General features: G+C 38.2%; 1 protein-coding gene across 1 annotated transcript in view; it reads left to right on the forward strand.

The window, feature by feature from the left end:
* Window positions 1-17,867, forward strand: part of ZNF474 (zinc finger protein 474) — a 75,387-nt gene extending 57,520 nt beyond the window's left edge. Inside the window, 3 exon segments of the mRNA XM_056803952.1 lie at window positions 15,211-15,366; window positions 15,368-15,392; window positions 17,703-17,867. Coding sequence (XP_056659930.1) covers window positions 15,211-15,366; window positions 15,368-15,392; window positions 17,703-17,854 — 333 coding nt within the window. The 3' untranslated portion in view covers window positions 17,855-17,867.
* The last annotated feature ends 2,411 nt before the right edge of the window (window positions 17,868-20,278 follow it).

Below are 20,278 nucleotides of genomic sequence, written 5' to 3' on the forward strand. Positions count from 1 at the left end.
AATCAGACTTTAAGTCAAATTCATAGATGTATCCCAAATTCTCAAAAGTAACTGTCTAAAAAACCTACATATCTTCTTTGTCTGAGAGAAAGATCCAGCAACCCTGCTCCCAAGGAAGTCTGAGAAACTGCCCACAGAATTAACTGCATTCTCTCTTTTATGATAGGCCTCTTAAAGTAACGAAGTGCAAAGAGCTATCTGATCTGGTTTTTAAAGTAACAGAGTGATATTAATAAAACTTCCTTTAACATAGAACTTCTGCTCTTAATGAGACAGAATGAACCTAATAAAACTCATAACAAAATTCCCCCCTGAGATCCTTTTGGGAGAAATATTCTCCCCAAATGGATCTTTCAAACTAAAATTATTCTATGTTCTATACTAGGAACAGGGAGAAGTAAAAAGAAAGGAAGAAAGAAAGCAAAGCATCTTGCAAAATGCAAGTCACACATTATATACAGATATTTACAGTTACAGATATGCACAGTTACAGAATAATACATTTCTAACTACTCTTACAGAAAAAAACCCCTAAAGATATTCATCTAAATTCACCTTATAATTACTATATAAAAAAACATTGCAACAACATTATATCCACATTATTACATTATTTACATATAATAGAGGGAACCAACCAGAGGAAAAACCGCACAAGGAAAAGCACAGACTGACTATCCCCACACCCCCACCTACTGTAATAGATGTAGAACCAGGACCTGGTCAACCTCAGGATTCTGGGACACAAGATACACCAACAAAAGAGTAACACAGACCTACCCCCTGGAAATCCTAGGCTCTAGATGTGAAGTTCAGAGTTCCATAATATGGGGCACACACAGGCTTCTGGGGTGGCTGTGAAGATAGCCCCAGGGCAAAATCCTGTCCACCAGAAGCTAAGACAGAAATGGCCAGCAACTTGTAGAAATCCTAGTCCTTGAGTAGGAAAATGAGCAAACAGCAATTAAAAAAAAAAAAAGAACTCTTGACCCACAAAAATTTCTATGGGGAAAAAGAACCAAAAAACAGAAACAACAGAAGATGGTGAAAAATAAGCAAACACATGCAAACTTTCCTAAAAAATGGAAATTGGTCACAAGAAGAACTGGGAAAGAGTTCAAAAATCAAGTAAGGCAAGTAGAAGAAAAATGGGGGGGGGTGAGAAAAAGAAATGAAAATAATACAAAAAGAAAATAAGTTTAAAAAACAAAATTGGTCAAATGGAAAAAGAGACACACAAATCAAATGAAATAAGCAGATAAAAAACCAGAATTGATCAACTGGGAGAACAGGTAAAAAAGTCCAATGAAGAAAAGAGTGCCATGAAAAGTATAATGGGCCAAATGGAAAAGGAGGATCAAAAGATTAAGGAAGAAATTCAGTCTTTAAAACTAGCATTGGGCAAATAGAAGCTAATGGTTTCATGAGACATCAAGAAATAATAAAACAAAATCTAAAAATAATAAAAAAAAATAGAAGAACATATGAAATTTTCATTGGAAAAACTCACCTGGAAAAAAGATCCAGGAGAGACAATTTAAAAATTATTAGACTACCTGAAAGTCATGACTTGATATATCACTGAGGTGATTGAAATGGCATATAAGGAGGCAGCTAGGTAGCTCAGTGGATTGAGAGTCAGGCCTAGAGATTGGAGGTCCTGGGTTCAAATCTTGTCTCAGACATTTCCTAGTTGTGTGACCCTAGGCAAGTCACTTAACCCCCATTGCCTAGCCCTTACCACTCTTCTGCCTTGGAACCAATATACAGTATTGATTCTAAGACAGAAGGTAAGGATTTTAAACAAACAAACAAACAAACAAAGAAAGAAATGAAGAAATGGCATATAAGACTAAATTGTGAGAAAGAAAGCAAGTACGCAAAGAAATTTAAGCTGGAAGGAACACACTCTTGAAAGGATTAAGAAACTTGTTTTCTGGATAGCCAAAAGAATAAAAAATTTTAGTAATTTGAAAACAATCACAGATGGCATTGTTACCAAAAAGAATTGATCAAGATGACATTGATTAAAAACAACATGCCTTTCTCATCTCTGTAAAATATTCATAGTATTGATCTATACACACAAAAGATATCTGAGCAAAAGATAAAGTTTTGAGGATGCTTTTTAAAGAAAAATTTCAGACCACATAGTCATAGTCTCAAAATTGAATGAAAGGTGTCAAGAATATATCTTATATTTATTGTTCAGTATAGAGTAAAAGTACAGTAATAACTCTCCTACTTACATCTGATTTGTTGGACAAAAAGATCACCTGAGTGCATGTTTTATCCTATAACTTTGAGTCCTCTCAAATGCAGAAACAGAGCGGAACCTGGGAATTTTTCTGTACCCCTGAGATGATGAATCTGTCATTTAATTTCCACTGCTTATAGTCTCCTGGACTGCTCCCTGTCTGGCTGCATGGTGGGGCTTGGAGATAAGTAATTCCATTCTAGACTGTAGAGAGGGAGAGGGAGTGAAGGAAACTCAGTAGAGGAGAAAGACTTTCCACTGAAATTCTCAAAGACAATATAGGTTATTCTTGATGTTTTCAACCTTTCCCCTTTCTGGAGGGGGAGAGGTAAGAGATTTGAGAAACAGTTGGCCACTACAGCTACACTTGAGGCTACATATACAAGTCTCTTTTTTATTAGTATATGTTATTTAAAAGTAAGGACAATAAATCTTTTTATTGTCAACTGAAACTACCGAAATGCAAATAGTAAGGGGAAGGGAATAAGCATTTATATAGCATATTATTTCCAGGCAATGGGCTAAATACTTTACAAATATTATCTCATAGTTACTGCTTAATAAATATTTGTTAAATGAATGAATAAGTGAATATTTTAAACTCTAGGAATTCCTTATTAACATGCAAATAATCACATGAAATGATGCAAAATGAAGTAAATAGAACCAGAACATTGTATGCAATAGCAGTAATAATGTACAGTGATCAGCTGTGAATAAATTAACTATTATCAGCTATGTAAGGATCCTGGACCACCTCAAGGGACTAACAATTAAAAAGGCTATCCACTGTCATGGGAGAAATTGATGGAGTCTGGATACAGATTGAAGCATACTGTTCTTCATTTTATGTCTTCCATGAATTTTTCTCTTGTATATGTAATATGTGCCTTCTTTCACAATATGATGAATGTGGAAATATATATTGTGTAATATATATTATTTAATGTCTTGGGGAAGGGGGAGGATGGGAGGGAAAGGGAGTACATGAATCACAAAATGTCAGAAAATGATTATTTAAAATTGTATTGAGGGGGAAACTGGGCAGCTCAATGGATTGAGAGCCAGGCCTAGAGATAGGAGGTCTTAGGTTCAAACCTGGCCTCAGACACTTCCCAGATGTGTGACCCTGGGCAAGTCATTTGACCTCCATTGCATAACCCTTCCCACTCTTCTGCCTTGGAACCAATACATAGATTTTTATTCCAAGATGGAAGGTAAGGGTTTAAATATATATAAGTGTATTAACATAAAAACATGCAAATACTCCTGGTAGGCTAATAATGAATGATCTTTATATGACAATTTTACAAGCATTGTCTCATTTAAGCCTCATGAAGACCTATTGAAGAAATATACTATGGATATTATTATCGTCATACAAATGAGGAATCTGAGGAATGAAGGAGTGAGTGAGGTAACTCACTTAAGCTATTTAGCTGTTAAGTATCAGAGCTGAGATTTAAGCTCACATTTTTCCTGACTCCAGATCTAGTGCTCTCTCCACAATAGTATTCTGCCTCTTCTAAAAATATGACTTTTTTTAGTTCACTGTGATTTTATTGGAGTAGGAAACTCCCAGTGCTGAACTTTCACCAGAGCTCTTTCTCAGTAGATTATAATTATAGAGAACTGCCTAGGATGCAGAAAGGTAAAAAGCATTACAATTGGTTACATGACTGCTATGCAAATGAAAAAAAAAGAAAATCATTGAATTAATATAATAGCTGGTTTTTATGAAAAACAATAAAATAAATAAACCATTAGTTAATTTGATTTTTTAAAGGAGGAAAACCAAATTACCAGTATAAAAATGAATATATATATATGTATATATATATATATATATATATAGTAGTAGTAATTAAAATAGTGGAAGACATAAACTGTTGCAGATAAAAGAGTGTTTGGCTTAAATTGTGACTGCAGAAAATATGGTTTTAAGACAGTGTCTTGTTTTAAATCAAAATATAAGGTGGTTGCCAGGGAAAAATTCCCAAATATGAATATACCCAAGTCAGCTGGGTTTTATAGAGATTTTAATTAATACAAATGAGGAATTAATGAAAGAGAGAGAGAGAGAGAGAAAAGGAAATAATGAGAAAAGGATAGGCCAACCCAGGCCAGCCCTGGCCAACCCAGGCCCAAGCCCTAAGAGAAAGATCAGTCAGTCCTTTTTCACCTCACCACAAGATCTCTGAGAGGGAGTGCCAAGAGAGACCCTTCAAGGCAGCTTTGGCCAGCTCCCTCCTCCAATTCAGCCTTTCCCAGCTGAATCTTCAGCTCCCTTTCTGAACTCCTTTTAAAGGGAATTTTCTCTTATGTCACCTCCCCTAAGTTCTCACATCTACCAATCACAGTAGACGTTTTCCAGAGGACAGACTGTTCTTAATTCACACCTAAGAAGGCTTGAACTTTTGAGTAATTCACACCTGAGTAAGTTTCTCACCTCTTTGCTCCTTGTAAATTCACAGGTTGCCTGACCTTTATAGGTACTTAGCACCCTTTTGTATTAGATCTAAAAATAGACACAGCTTAAGAACTTTTGCCTTACTCTAAGTATGGGTTTAAGTATTTTTCATTGTTCAGCAAGGAGTTTCTTCCCCTAAAGCAGGCTTAAGTAGGGGTGGAGGAGAGGTCTCACATTCCTCATCTAAGTTCCTTTATTGTTTAAAATGGGGAATGGTCTTAACCCAACCTTATGAAGTAGGGTCTGAGAATTTTTAAGATTCACAATTCTGAGAAATTTTAAGATTCACAATATATACTTAAAAACAGGAGAGAAATTAAAGCAATTTTTAGGAGTTATTTTCTTTATTTTTATGCCAAAAAATCAGACAAGTGAAATATTTTAAAAATACAAATTGGTCAAATTAACAGAAGAGGAAATAGAATACTTAAATAACCCTATCTTAGAAAAAATAAATTGAACAAGTTGTAAATGAGCTCCTTAAGAAAAAAATCCATAGAACAATATGGATTCATGACTGAATTTTATCAAGCATTTAAAAATAATTAATTCCAATATTGTATAAACTATTTTGAAAAAATAGGCAGAGAAATTATTTCTAGGACAGAAATATGGTGCTGATACTTAAGGAAGAGCAAAAACAGAGTAACAAAACTACAGGCCAATTTCTCTAGTGAGTATTGATTGTTGCAAAAAAATTTTAATAAAATACTAATAAGGAGAAATATATCACAAAAACCATACATTATATAGCCAGATGTTCTCCTGGTTCTGCTCAGTTCACTTTGCTTCACCATATATCTCTTCCCAGATTTTTCTGAAAACATCTTGCTCATCATTTCTCATAACAAAATAGTATTCCATCACAATCATATACCACAATTTATTCAGCCATTCCCCAATTGATGGGCATTCCTTCAATTTCCAATTATTTGCCATCACAAAAAGAGCTGCTATGAATATTTTTGTGTACATGTGTCCTTTCCCTTTTCTACTTGTGGTGTTGTTGGGTCAAAGGGCATGCACAGTTTTATAATCCTTTGAGTATAGTTCCAAATTGTTCTCTACAATATTTGGATCAGTTCACAACTCTGCATTGATTTCCAGTTTTTCTACAACCCCTCCAATGTTTGCTATTTTCCTTTTCTGTCAAATTGGCCAATTTAAGAGGCATGAAATGCTACCTCAGTATTGTTTTAATTTGCATTTCTCTATTCTAGAGTTACTTAGGAATTTGGGGGGGGGGGAACTAGGTATAGACCAACATCTCATACCAAGTACCGAGATAGGGTCAAAATGGGTATATCTTTTAAATATAAAGGGCAATATTATAAGCAAATTAAGGATAAGGAAATTATTTATGATGAAATAGAAATAGAGGATCACATGAAGTAAAATGGGTAATGTTGATTGCATTAAGGTTTTTTTTTCTTTTTGCACAAACAAAATCAACTTAGCCAAAAAAGAAGGAAAGTAGGACATTTGGAGGGTTACAGCAAATTTATCTGATAAAGCTCTCACCTCTCAAAAATGTAAGGAACTTAATCAAATCTATAAGAATTCAAATCATTCTTTAATTGATAAATGGTGAATGATTTCAGACAATTGAAGAAATCAAAGTCATTTATTGTCATATAAAAATGCCCTAATTTTTTTCCCAGCAATTTTTGTCAAATAGTGAGTTTTTGTCTCAAAAGCTTGAATCTTTGGGTTTATCAAACACTATAGATTATTATGTTCATTTACTACTGTGAAAACGTGTTTTGCATGATTTCACATTTATTGCCTTCACAATGATTGGGGGAGGGATAGAATTCCAGAAATAAAAATATTTTAATGCATATTAAAAATAAAGAATAAATTAAAGAATATATTTAAATTAATAAATCTAGCTTGGAAAAATGTAAATCTTTATATAGAAAGGCCAAGATTGGAGCAGCTAGGTGGCACAATGCATAGAGTGCCCAGCCTGTCATTCAAATCTATCCTCAGATCATTACTAGTTGAGTCACCCTGGGAAAGTCACGAGGCCATATTTGCCTTAGTTTCTTCATTTGTAAAATGAAAGAGAAGAAAATAGCAACTTATTCCAATATCTTTGTCAAGAAAACCCCACATTGGGTAATGAAAAGTTGAATGCAACTGAAACAACAAAAAACCAAGAATCTAACAGGAGACACCATGTAAACACATATATACAAAGCAAGCAATGTACAGGATAAAATTGGAATGCACAAGAATTAAGAGGAGTTGGGGAAGACTTCCTTTAGAAGGTGAGATTTTAGTTAGGGTTTAAAAGAAGACAAGGAGATCAGTAGTCCAAGCTGAGGCAAAGGGGGAAATCTTAGGGAAAAAAGATTTATAACCTATGAGGAATAAAACCAATTATAAGCTATACTCAAGAACAGCTTAGATTCTAAGGGAGAATTAGAGGGCAGGTCAGTAAATACAGTCTATAATCAGATTAATACGATATTTCAGGGCAGACAGAACTTTGTTGTAACTTTCATGATGGATGGCACGCCAACTTTGCCTCTGCATACAACTGATCATGAATATATAATACATGTGCAAACATATAAGCAGAATGACACCAACATTTTTTATATTTGGAAAGTTTGTAACTTAAACTGAAACTTTAAATTAATTAACTTATTTATTTGGAATATTTTTCCATAGTTACATGATTCATGTTCCTTTTCCCCCTCCCCTCTTCTCTCACCACCCCCAGTTGACAAGCAATTCCACATGTATCATTGTTCAAAACATATTTCCATATTATTAAATTTTGCAATAAAATGATCATTTAGAGTCAAAATCCCCAAACCTATTCCCATCAAATCACATGATCAGTCATATGTTAAACTGTAACTTTAAACTGCTACTTTGTCGTGTGGCGCTGTAGCCATGATCCATGCTTCTTCTCCCTGAATATCTGCATGTGAAGAAGGACCTTGGGTTCTTGGCTAGCATCCCCTTCTTCTTTGTTAATTTCTTCCTAGCTCAAAATCATCCAGAAGTTCTCCTGACCCCAAGGCATGACTGAGAGCTCTGTACCAGACTGTTTGGTCTCCAATAGTTCCTTTGTAATAGGCCACAGCTGTAGCTGATGGTCTGAAGATGTGCTCTTCCCCTGCCCTCCTTGTTGTGGTTACCTCACTTCGTCCTGATGCAGCAGTTGCTAAGTATACGGTTGTCATCTATTCCCCACATGTGTCCTACTCAAGGAAATTGTGTTTGAGCCATGCATTTTTCAGTGTTAGTGAGGCCAATTCCATTGTACAACTTGGTCATTTGTAATCCTGGCTCACCATCTAATAGCTCAACTCAGAAGTGATGTACACAAGTACAAATACACACTTGAGACAAAAATGTGAAGCAGATTGTGTTTCCATTCGTCTTCTCTTAGGGCATGAGTCATATAAGCTCTTACTATGTTTTTTTTTTAAATTTCCCTTTAATTTGTTAAATACTTCTCCCACCAGCGAGCCTTTAATTCTCTGTAGTATATGGTAAAATTAAAAATTCCTATAGAAGGGTGATTTCAGGAAGCACTGAATTGGCACGAGTGGCTCTAGCATCTCTGGGGTGGTGGAGAATCCAGGAACTTGGTGGCAAATAATGTCCTGGAGAAATGTCTTCAAAGCAAGTCCAGAGTCTTTGCTGGCAGAATAAGAGTAGGATTCCTGGGGGCCCACCTTTGAACAGTGTTTAATGTTTAGGCAATGACTTGTCCCTGTTGGAATTACTAGGTGACAATATAGTCGCATCGACTTTTCCACTTAAATCTCCTTCACGCACAAGTGTCTTTGTGCACACTCATCTACATCACAGATGAGTGCGCACAAAGACGATCGTCATCCTCGGTTACCGAGAGACTACTACTGTCTTTTTAAAAAAATTATTATTTCAGGCACTGTTTTTAAATCTGTAAAAGACACTAGGCTCTGCTGCAGGGTTTTAAGCCACAAGGTTATGAATCATTTTGGAATGTCAGTCATATAGTAGGAAAACCTGAGACATTTAATGTTTTCCATTTTTACTTGTCTCATCTGTATACTAATTAAGATAATAATGGCGCCCATTTCCCAGGGTTGTTTTATAGCCCAAATGATATATTCCAGTGTTTTGCAAAGTTCAAAAAGCTAAATAAATGTCAGTCATTATTAGTGTTACTGCACAACGGATGAATTTATATAACCCAAAACAATGTGGAGAGTTAACAACTAGTGTTTTGGGGGGTAGCTAAATACCCAAACTGGATAATTCAGGACAAACTAGATTTGTCCTCCACTGCATTCACCAGAAAAATTGCTAAATGTCCCCTTTATTTTATATTGAATATACCTTGCTGAAGAGAACAAATTCTAGCATTTCATGGCAGTATAAAGCAAGATAATTAGCAGCAAGAAAAACATTAGTTAGATAATATAAATTATGAGCAGCAGCAACTAAGGAAAAATTAACAACATATGAAGAGCAAGTGGTCCAAGTCTATGGAACTATGTCTATGAAAGCTTTCTGTGGAGTCTTCAGATCCCTCTTTTCATATTCTAGCGATGGACATGCCCAGTAGTTGACAGAACAAAAGTAAAGCCGTGAGCCGTAATAATAATCGGCTTCTGTATGGAGGGGTATCATATATCTTCCGTTGGCGTGGGTCACACCTGTGATCCAGGAAACACAGCTTATGCAGATTCAGGAATAATGACATTTTCAGGCATCCTCAACCCTGTCACGAAGGCTGCACAGAGTTCCTTAAATATCATCTGAAGTGTTGACCCTTTCAGTCAAATCCTTTGCCCTACAGTAACTTTCCATGAGACTTCTCCTCTGCCTTGCTTTGATTACACTTTCTATGCCTTGGCAAGCTCTAGCCAAAGCAGATAAAGACCTGGTTCCCTCGCTCTTATCAACTTCCTCCATACCCCAAACTTCCATTGGCCTGCTTGTCTGCAATGGCGTATCCCAGAGGGCCAGGAGACTGAACATTAGGAAAGAAAGGCTGTGTGTGGCTTTTGGCTAGACCTATCCCCCCTCCCACTCTTGCTGTGTTCCCATTCACACACACCCATGGGCTTTCCAAGCACTGGAGGGCGAGACTGGAGACCAAGCCTTGACAGCTGGCAAAGTCACAATAGCCCCACGTTGAGAATGACTGAGCTTCTGACTGGCAGTTATGACACTGATGAGAAATACGAGGTGCTTTTGTCTTCCTCCAGATGGCCCGGGTTGTATGCTCTGCAGCAGTTGGGACTGCGTTGCCTATAGTTCCCCAGAGCATAACTTGGGAGTTAGGATGTTCAGAACAACAACAACAAGAACAACAAATAGAACAGGTTCCAAGTTCAGTTGCATTTCAACAAGTATAATGCCTAGATCTAGCTCTTGAGAATATAACGTGGGTCACATTAACCTTTTATGATATTAACTTTCTCTACTTTGGGGGTATGTTTTCTGGTCTCTGCCTCTTCTTTGAACTTTTTCTAACCAAAAAGTCTTTGACAGGATGGCATGAATGACTTCATTTGTGAACACCTCACTTATTTCCTTGCATACTAAGCTTAATACTAGCTTTTGGTTCATTCTTTTTCCATTTGGAAATTTAATTTAAAAAATTGTTCTCCAGAAAAAGGTTGCTTCTTCATTTCCACCTAACCTAGCTTTATCTCAATAATCCTGTGAGCAAATAAACACATTAAAATGAGTGTTACTAAACATTTTTGAGAAAAAAAAAAGCTTTTGACATTCTCTGTCTTTGGGTTTCTAATTGCCTTAGTTTATAGTTTTCCTTTTGCCCCTTCATGTTTTCACAAGTTTTAGTCCTGGATTTGTTCATCTCTTCAGCTTTATCTTTTGAAAGATCTGTGCTATGATTATGAAGGAAAAGTAAATGGTGAGTGGACCAGTTCTCCAGTTTGGTCTATGTATTGGCATAATTATGTAGGCAATTTTTCCCCCTCAGAGCATTTTGACTATAATATTTGACTATTAACTTTGCTCTCCATTTGACTTGGCCATCCTAGATATGGAGCATGCCAAGAAGTCAAAATCCTGTGGTGATTCTGCTTAGGGGAGCGGTGATTGCAAACTATTGATTTCCTCTGGATCCAAACCCTTTAAGGCAGTGGTATCACTCTCAAATAGAAATGGGGGAGAGAATTAGGTCAAATATATAAGAATTCAAACCATTCCCCAATTGAAATCAAAGGACATGAACAGACAATTCTCAGAGGAAGAAATTAAAAGAATCTCTAGTTATATTAAAAAAATGCTCCAAGTCACTGCTGATTAGAGAAATGCACATTAGAACAACCCCAAGACACCACCACACACCTATCACATTGGCTAACATAACCAAAAAGGAAAATGATAAATGCTGGAGGGGATGTGGGAAAATTAGGAAGGACAGTAATACATTGTTGGTGAAGCTGTGAACTGATATAACCATTCTGCAGAGCAATCTGGAAGAAGGCTTAAATGGCCACAAAACTAAGCATACCACTACTGGGTCTGTATCCCAAAGACCAGAGACAAGGAAAAAGGACTACCTGTAGCAAAATATTTTACTAGCTCTTTTTGTAGTGTCAAAGAATTGATAGCTGAAGGGTTGTCCATCCTTGAACAAATGACGGCATATGATTGCAAGGGAATACTATTGTACCATAAGAAATGATGAACAAGATGAATTCAGAAAAACCTGGAAAGACTTTAATGAATTAATGCAAATTGAAGTGAGCAGAACCAGGAGAACAATATATACAATAATAGAAATGTTATAACATGATCAATTGTGAGTGACTAAAATATTATCAGCAAAGCAAGTTTCTGAGATAAATATAAAGGGACGGTCATGATGAAAATGTTATCCATCGACAAAGAAAGAATTGTTGGAATAGGAGGCAGATCAAAGCATACCATCTTCCACTTTATTTCCTTCATTAGACTTTTATTATATGTGTGATATGTGCCTTTTATCATGACATGAGCAACGTTGCATGATATAACCTCTATCAAGGCAGTGACGGAGAAAATCTTAATCCTAAAATGTCAGAATGCAATTGTCAAAAGCTGCTTCTGTGTGTAACTGATATTAATTAATTAATTAAAGATGAAATAGGGGTCATTAATCTGTATATAAGGATACCTGTGGGCAAAATATTGACAATTTTAAAATGTGACATTACCTGTGTTTTATTGAATGTTTTTACTTATTTTGTTCAACATTTTCAAATTACATTTAATCTGGTTCAGTGTGTCTGATGTAAAGGCTTTTATTCCAGGTATCATCTGGAATTTGGAATTCCTAGAGAGGCCAACTTGACAGAATAACAATTATCTGGACAATTTAGATGAAATTCTTCTCCCCTTCTCTAACCCCATTTTTTTTGGCTGATCCTTACAATCTAAATTATCCAAGTTGACTCAAATTCCCCAGATAACACTTTTTATTTCATTGTATTCTTTGTAAACCTGCAAAAAAGACCACGAGTATAAATGATCTCCAAGACAGATCTATGTCTTTTTTCTTGTGTTGAATCATCTATTGCCTTTTCTGATAAAAAAGAAAACTTTGCTTTTTTCTCTTGGAACCCTTTTGCCAATTCTGTCCTCCTGAAGGAGAATTAAATTTAATCTGTCATTATCCCCATTAACCCTTTAAACCCTTTTCCTATCATGCCAAATTTCAATATACCTCAGACTTTGACCTTAATTCATGAAACCTTGGCACTGTGCTTTTGTTCTCCTTGGGATTCGATCTCAATTTTAGCCATATCCATCTCTAGTCCCTGTTCTCTGCTGTCTAGTCCTACTGTTAATCTCGTCTCTAAAGTCATCCTATTGTTAGCAAAATGCTCTTTTTCTGACATCTTTTTCTCTCATACTTTTGCCATCTCCTGGCAGTAACTAAAATCCCACATTTTCCTGGAAATGTGATGGCTGTCACTATCCACCCCAATGCTATCCACTCTTTTGCTCCGGCCTCTGGATCCTTAGGGCCAAGCAAGTTTTCCTTTAATATATTGTCTTCCATATCTCCTTCTCTCCCATTATGAGATGACATCTTTTAGCCAATTAGCTCTAAATAGCTTTTTAAATAGGTATTTACTATGAGAGTATAATTTGTGCAGTTGATATAAAATATCCCTCCCCAAAGCTGTGACACTGTTTTTTACCAGGACAGAATGAATGAATCCAAGAGAAAGTGGGCCCAACTCAGAGCACCTGGGCCAAAGATCTGATCCTGGAATTCCTTTTGCTCCAGTCTTCCAGACGTTCCCCTTGTGTATGCTGCACTTTTGTCCTGGACTCCTTTAGTCTTGGATTTTCTTGCTTGAATCTTCCTATAGTCCATCTTCCCACCTGGTTGGAGACGCTGATAGCCATTATTCAGGATACCAGCCAGAACTCTGGAGTCCAAAATCTTCTGGACTACTTGAAATTCACGAAGCCTTCCTCCAGCTAAAGTGGCGTCTGGGGCACAGAAGGAGATGGGAGCCTCGGCTGGGCAAAGGACTTTCTCTTTGCCTCAAATCCCCCAAACAATTCCTTTTCAAAGACTTGGCTAGTGGCTTCCCCTATGCCAAACTCTCAAGTATTCGGAGTTCCAAGTTCTTTTGTTTTAGACAAGTGACATAGCATGAAGTTTCCTCCATGAATGCAAACACACTTTCGGTGTAATATCCCTTCAGTTATCCTGGTGACCATCAAGGATGTCTAAACTGATCAAGGGCTTTTTCCCCATCTTGGTCTAAAACCTTAAAGAAATAACTGTGTGGCCCCCCATTTTAGGGAAAGGATCTAGGTCAGGCATGCCTTCATTCCTCCCCACGCTGTTGACTCCATAGGATATTCTTTACCGTAAAATAAAAACTCTTCATCCGGGAAGGTCGCTCCACCCCTGCATGACTTCTCACATTGGAACTGCAATCAGCTCTGCTATCAAGCTTGCTTTGAAAATTCAAATTTGTTCCCATACAATTGATACTGTAGGAAATAGTTTGAGCAGAAGGCCATCTTTAAAAGCCCTCACTTTCTATCTTAGAATCAATATTTTGTATTGGTTACAGGGCAGACGAGTGATGGGGCTAGGCAGTTGGGGTTAAATGGCTCAGAGCTAGACAGGGTCTGAGGTCACATTTGAACCCAAGACTTCCCATCTCCAGGCCTGGCTCTCTAGCCACTGTACCCTCTGGGCATAATACAAATTTTGAATTTGTTTATATTTGCTTATGCTCAATTTCTTTCTTGAGGAACAATGAGGATGAAGAAGACTGCAGCACTTCCCAATTGCTGACAAGCTGCAACCTTTCTCATGCCCACTTTTACAAATAGATCTTGTTCAAAGTCATATTTATTATAGGACTCGAGGGCAGAAAAGGACGGATCCCAACCATTCCCCACACTACCCTTCCACCATGGACTCCGAAGCTCAGAGTTTTAGCCTACTCAACTTGCAAGAAATGTTACCCAGTCTGATCTTCTAGCCCCATTTCCCCCATAAATCCTGTGGTTTGTCATTGTACTACTTGGCAAAGTAGAGTGTTTTGTTTGGTTTTTTAAAAACCTTTATCCTCTGTTTTAGAACTGGTACTAAGTAATGGTTCCAAGGCAGAAAAACAGTAAGGGCTAGGCAACTGGAGTTAAGTGACTCACTCAGGGTCACATAGCTAGGAAGTATTTGAGGTCAAATTTGAATCCAGGACCTTCTGTCTCCCGATCTGGCTACTGAGCCACCTCGCTGCCCCAGCATAGTGTTCTGAAAGAACATATCTCATTATAGTAGAACTGCCAAACCCTCCTCCCCTTTAGTCTTTCTTTTTAGTAAACTGGTTCCTTTTCCTTTCCCACCACTACCATTTAGCACCAGAGACTCTCTACAGTAAGGATCTGCCCAGCCTTGGACTCTTCCCTTCTATTTAGATGATTAACTCCTTGAGGGTGAGAATGAGACCCTTTTTAATCTAGGTATCACAGAAGCCAGTTGAGTGCTTTTTACATACTAACGCCTCACTCTTTTAATTACCCTGTGACTTCCTCACTGTGAGTGCTCATTCAAATTATGCAATCATGACTAATTCTCCATCTTTTGCTCTGGGGAATTTTGTTCTGCATTTAACAAATATTTGTTCAGAAGAATTGAATTGAATTGAATTGAATTGAATTGAATATGGTCACAACTATTCAGTTTTTCAAGCAAATAAAGTTACTGTCAAAAATAGAGTGCTTCCACCTAAATTGGCCACTGGCGTGAGTGAAAACACTCTAAATCCGTCTGGATCAATGTTTGTTTTTTGTCATGGTCCAATGAACTGAAATCTCCGTTTGAATGTCTTATCCAAGAAGTCCAAGCAGATCGCAGAACTTGGGGTAGGTAGGGCAGCTGAAAGAATTCGTTTGGTCATGGTAAGGCAAAACATGCAAAGAAAAATGGCAACTGGCAAACCTGAATTGCATTATACCAACTTTTCTCTTCTTGTAGGCCCCCCTCAAAAGACCTCCACCAACAGTCAAATGCTACATTTGCGGTCGTGAATATGGCACCAAGTCCATCAGCACCCATGAGGCACTGTGTCTGAAGAAATGGCATAATGAAAACAATTTGTTGCCTAAAAAGTTACGGAAGCCAGAGCCAAAGAAAAACAGAAGTTAAGACCATCACAGGTGAGTTACTGAGAAAGACAAGACGAGAATAACATAGAAAACAGAATTCCTTCCATCTTTCCTAAAATATGACGATACTATTTATTCACACTTTTATTCGTTCATAATTCTAAAATCAACTCCATTTCCAACATCAGAACCTGTCGTGTTGCAGTCTTAAAAATTGTGACTTCAAAAAGGAGAGAGAGATTTTTTCCTCCAGACTAAACTGAGAAATGGGACCTGCATCGCCTGTTTTACATGACTTTACTGAAGGCTCATCTTTCAGATAGCACTTCAAAGTGTCCTCTCAAATGTAAACCATCTTTTTGGTTTACATCAGACCCCCAAACTGTCTCCTCATCTGGAAAAGAGCAAAAATAAACTTACTGGAAGTTTGTTATGAGAAAAGTACTTTATACACCTGACAGTATTCTGGAAATGGGAGTTGCTGTTTTTATTGTGGCCATCCAGCCTTCAAACACGAGGACATACCTTAGGACTTACAGAGAGCCTCATCTTTAGCTAAATATGGTGGCAAAAAGTCCATTTCCCTCATACGTGTGCCAAATTGTCTCATATCACTTTTCTAATTAAGTTTCGTTTTGATGCAAAAGGTGACGTCATTCCTCAAACCCTTCCAGGAATAATGCAAAGAGGTTTGTGAGCTGAGTATTGACTCTCACGATAGGACTGTTGCCATTACCCACAATTATTAGGCCTAGTCCCTTCCTAGAAGACAAATACATACACATGAATGCATGTATGTCCCTGTATATACTTGTACATATACATATGTGTATATAAAAGGAGTTGACCAAAAGATGACAGCATTCATGTCCTCGTGGAGCCTGTTTAGACTTCTGCCCATCATCATGCTGAGCTGTCTTCTTTGATTGAATGAATTTCTTTTTCTCTGCTTCCCACTCTGCATCCCCTTCTCTGCATGAACAGAGAAAGCAAAACTTTCATGAGTCTAGGAGCGAGGATGGAAATAATTTACTCTGAAATCCACGCTAGATGACTGTGAAATCATACACATGCTTGTTGGATGGGAAGGTCATTGTGACTACATTTCTTAGCTTCCCCCTCCATCTGTGCTGCCTCACTTCTATCATGGCTGATGCCTCTTCTTAGTCAAAGAACCTTCATGCTATGAACTCCCGCCATTTTGATTTCACTCTTAAAGTTGAGGGGTCCAGCCTCAACCAGACACATGGGCCCAATCTGGTAGGCCAACGCAGAACCTTTTCCAAAATGATGTAAACCCTTTTCAGTGATGCTTCCACATCGAATCACCGAACCAAAATGATGGTGCTAGTTACCAGATCTTTTGTGTTTGGCTTAAAACTGACCCAGGTAAAGAGAAAGTGATGCCCATTTTGTAAAGAGGCTTTTCAAGGTACTCAAAAATCAAAATCATTCATTTTCTGCACAGACACTAGCTTCAGCCAAGAGAGAAAAAAGGATTGTGTTGAAAGTTACTTATTCAGTAAGAACAGGCATATTAAGAAGTCTAGAGTTTGCTGGGTTCACATGAGCTATTACATGTGAATTAGATGAAAAGGATCTGAAGCCTTCGTGAGATATGCTATACTTGAGTCAGAAACTACATAACATATATGTACATATAAAAAAGATGTAAAATTCCAAGTGAAAAATTTGTTTAGAAGTGGGTCATTTGCTTACAGTTCCAAGAGAGTCAATTATTACATGTAAGATTGTTTGGCTGAGGAAGAATCCCATCCCGTTTCTCTAAAATAAAGCTAGATGCTAGATGCGAGTGTGCATTTAAGGGATCTTCTACAAGAGCCGTTTAGTTGTTCCGTTTGGAATGAGTCCCCATTAGGACTTAGGAAAACTCATTTTCAAGGCAAGAGCAAAGATATCAGGATGAAAACCAGTCGGAAACTCATGCCTAGCTGGAAATGCCAGTTTTCCCCAAATGCTTGGAAGTAATATGGCGGGGAAGTCGTGTGAAGAGATGCACTCTCCTAGGGTAGGTTCATCCGAGCTCATCAATTATCTCCTCAAAGCTGGATAAAAAGCAATATTTGCTTGCCATGGATGTAGAAGATATAAATAATTAAAACAAAGAATGCTTCTCACAGGCTTTCCCCCCTCCCCTTCTTTAAGGCAGCTGAATAAGTGCTCTAGTCCATAGTTAGCTTTACTCAGCCCTTGGGACATTGTGCAAAAGCAATATGATTTGGTTAAGAAGGCTCAGGCAACAGGTATTTCCTGAAAATATTTTCCATAAAGAGTTGAATATGATTCTCCAGAATGAAAACTGATTCTATTTTCTCCCCCCTCCCCTTTTTGACTTTTCAGCCAAAGGTTACTATGATCTCGATGCTATAAATGAAACTGCCTGGACAAATGCCCAGAACCCATTGGTTCCATGTGATAACTGTGGGCGTACCTTCCTGCCAGACAAACTAGTCATCTACCAGAGGTCCTGTAAACCCAAGCCAGCCAAGTAAAGCCTTCTCTACACCAGCGTTTCAGAATTCAATTCCATTCAAAGCAATGGTCCAGAAGTGGGATGGGGATTTGGGGGTAAATGGGAGATAAAGGAGATGGGATAATGGGTTCAGAGGCTGATGAAGTAAAGGGGAATTAGGCAGAGGAGAGACTTGCCCAAAGACCATCAAGGCATAACCCCATTCAGTATTATTTTTACCCATGAATACTCTTTTTAATACTTAGTCATTTGCTTAGACTTCAGGATTAGTCCCTGGCACAGGGATGCTTTGGGATCTAGTTCCCAACTTCGTCAATCAACATTACAAAGGTACGTTTATTCAGCAGAAGCTGGACTGAGCTTCCACAAGAAACATGGGAATCAATACCAGCCATTTCCTCATTGACTTTTTCATGAACAAGACAATTTGACCTCACAAGTGAACACCATTATTTAGCTGAAAAGAGCTGTGTGAGCAGTGTGGGGTTCCAGTGCTCCTAGAGACTATTTCGTAGTCTTCTTCCTTTTCTCACCTCTCTGTTTTCCTGAATTATTCTGTTACTTTTCCCCCTTGGGGTCCAAGCACAAATGCTATTTGAACAGAAGACGTATTCAGATGGGGCTGTGAATTTAAATTATTGTATCCAATTTTCACTCACAGCTCTGGTCCAATAGTTCGTGGGGGAGAATATTTATGGCTTCTTCCACCAAGGAAAGTCACAAAGAAATCATAGAATAAGAACCTCCCCGAAGGTTTAGGAGATTATCCAATACCCCTGTGTCAGAAAAGGGTGGAGATTAACCCCCTTCCTTTCAACAGGAATCAACTTCATCAGAGCTCCCAACTCTTTCAGTATAGGTATGTCATTATTGAGCTCCAATGGTCCTTCCAGGAAGCCGCATGCTCCCCACCCATGGTTCATACACAAAGTGCAAATTGTGAAACTTTTATAACTCCTAGAGTCATGTACGTGCACACACACACACACACACACACACACACACACACACACACACACACAGAGTGGTCTTGGGAAAGGTCCAGGTCCTGCAAGGAGACTAGCACAGGAAACTCTGTTCCCCTGGGCAGCTCTACTTCTTTTTTTCTCTAGGCTTTTCTCCTCATGCCTTTGTTTATTGTATGTCTCCCTTCAGGGGTCACCCTAGACCAGTGATGGAGAACCTTTTAGAGACTGAGTGCCCAAACTGCAACCCGCAAGCCACATGTGAGCCCCTCGCCTGACCCCAGATGGGAGGGAGGAAGCACTCCCATTGGGTTTCTGGGCAGAGGGGTGGATGATGGGAGGGGGAAGGGATCAGCCCCCTCCAACACACGTGCTATAGTTTTGCCAACACAGCCCTAGAGCAGACCCCACCCAGATATAGCATATGCAATTCCAGAGTATGTAGACAACTCCAAGTCCAGCCCATCTCACCCATGTTTCTTCCTTCTGTGATGAAGCCAGCCAGGAGAATGAGGCCAACCATTCCACTAAGAAGCAGGACAAATTAACAATTTTTGTTTCTTACTATACTCTAGCAAGAGACATAATTCAGAGAGAATGAAATGAATGTCCATAGAACTAAAGTATTGCTTGATAGAGAGCTGACCTAGGGTTTAAGGCTTGCCTCTGACAAGCCTTTAGTTCCCTAAAAACAGCGAAATCACAGGTCCAGTTCTTATCCCTGCCGTATACTCTACCACGTGCTCTTGTTCTTCTTTTTTTAACCCTCACCTTCTGCCTTAGAATCGATGTGTTTATGTGTTTATTCCAAAACAGAAGAGTGGTCAGGGCTAGGCAATAGGGGTTAAGTGACTTGCCCAGGGTCACACAGCTAGGAAGTGTCCGAGGCTAGACTTGAATTCAGGACCTCCATCTCTAGGACTGGCTCTCAATTTCCCCTGTGTTCTCATTCTTAACCATTCTTCATATCATGAAAGTCTCTTGTCTGTATGGGGCTTTGTTTAAGATGGTGTCTTTGTAAGGTTATAAAACTGGTTTTAAAGAAGATCTTCATTTGTAGTTGGAGGGAAGAATATGAAGTAGCTTTGATTAGTGTTAGTCACTTATATGTCTAAAGTTGCACATGACACGATGACAAATATTAAAAGGTTACATATAATATTTAGTAATTTTATCAAATAGGGATTCTAATATTCAAATCTTGACTTCGATTTACTACTTTGGTGGCCATGGGTGCATCACTTCAATCCGAGCCTCAGTTTCCTCATCTGTAAAATGAAGGTGTTCTAAGCTCTCTTCTAGCCTTCAGTCTATTTGTGTGTGGTCCCTGAATTTGACACTAACTAGTTGTGATCTTGGGCAAGTTACTTGACTCCTCTGGGCCTCCGTTTCCTCATTTATAAAACGAGAGGAAAGGATTAGATGATCCTGAAGGTTCCTTAGACTTCTGATGAACTACGTGGTTGCCTATTTTCCAG

The sequence above is a fragment of the Monodelphis domestica genome, chromosome 7 (genome assembly GCF_027887165.1).
Source record: "Monodelphis domestica isolate mMonDom1 chromosome 7, mMonDom1.pri, whole genome shotgun sequence".
NCBI classification, from domain to species: domain Eukaryota; kingdom Metazoa; phylum Chordata; class Mammalia; order Didelphimorphia; family Didelphidae; genus Monodelphis; species Monodelphis domestica.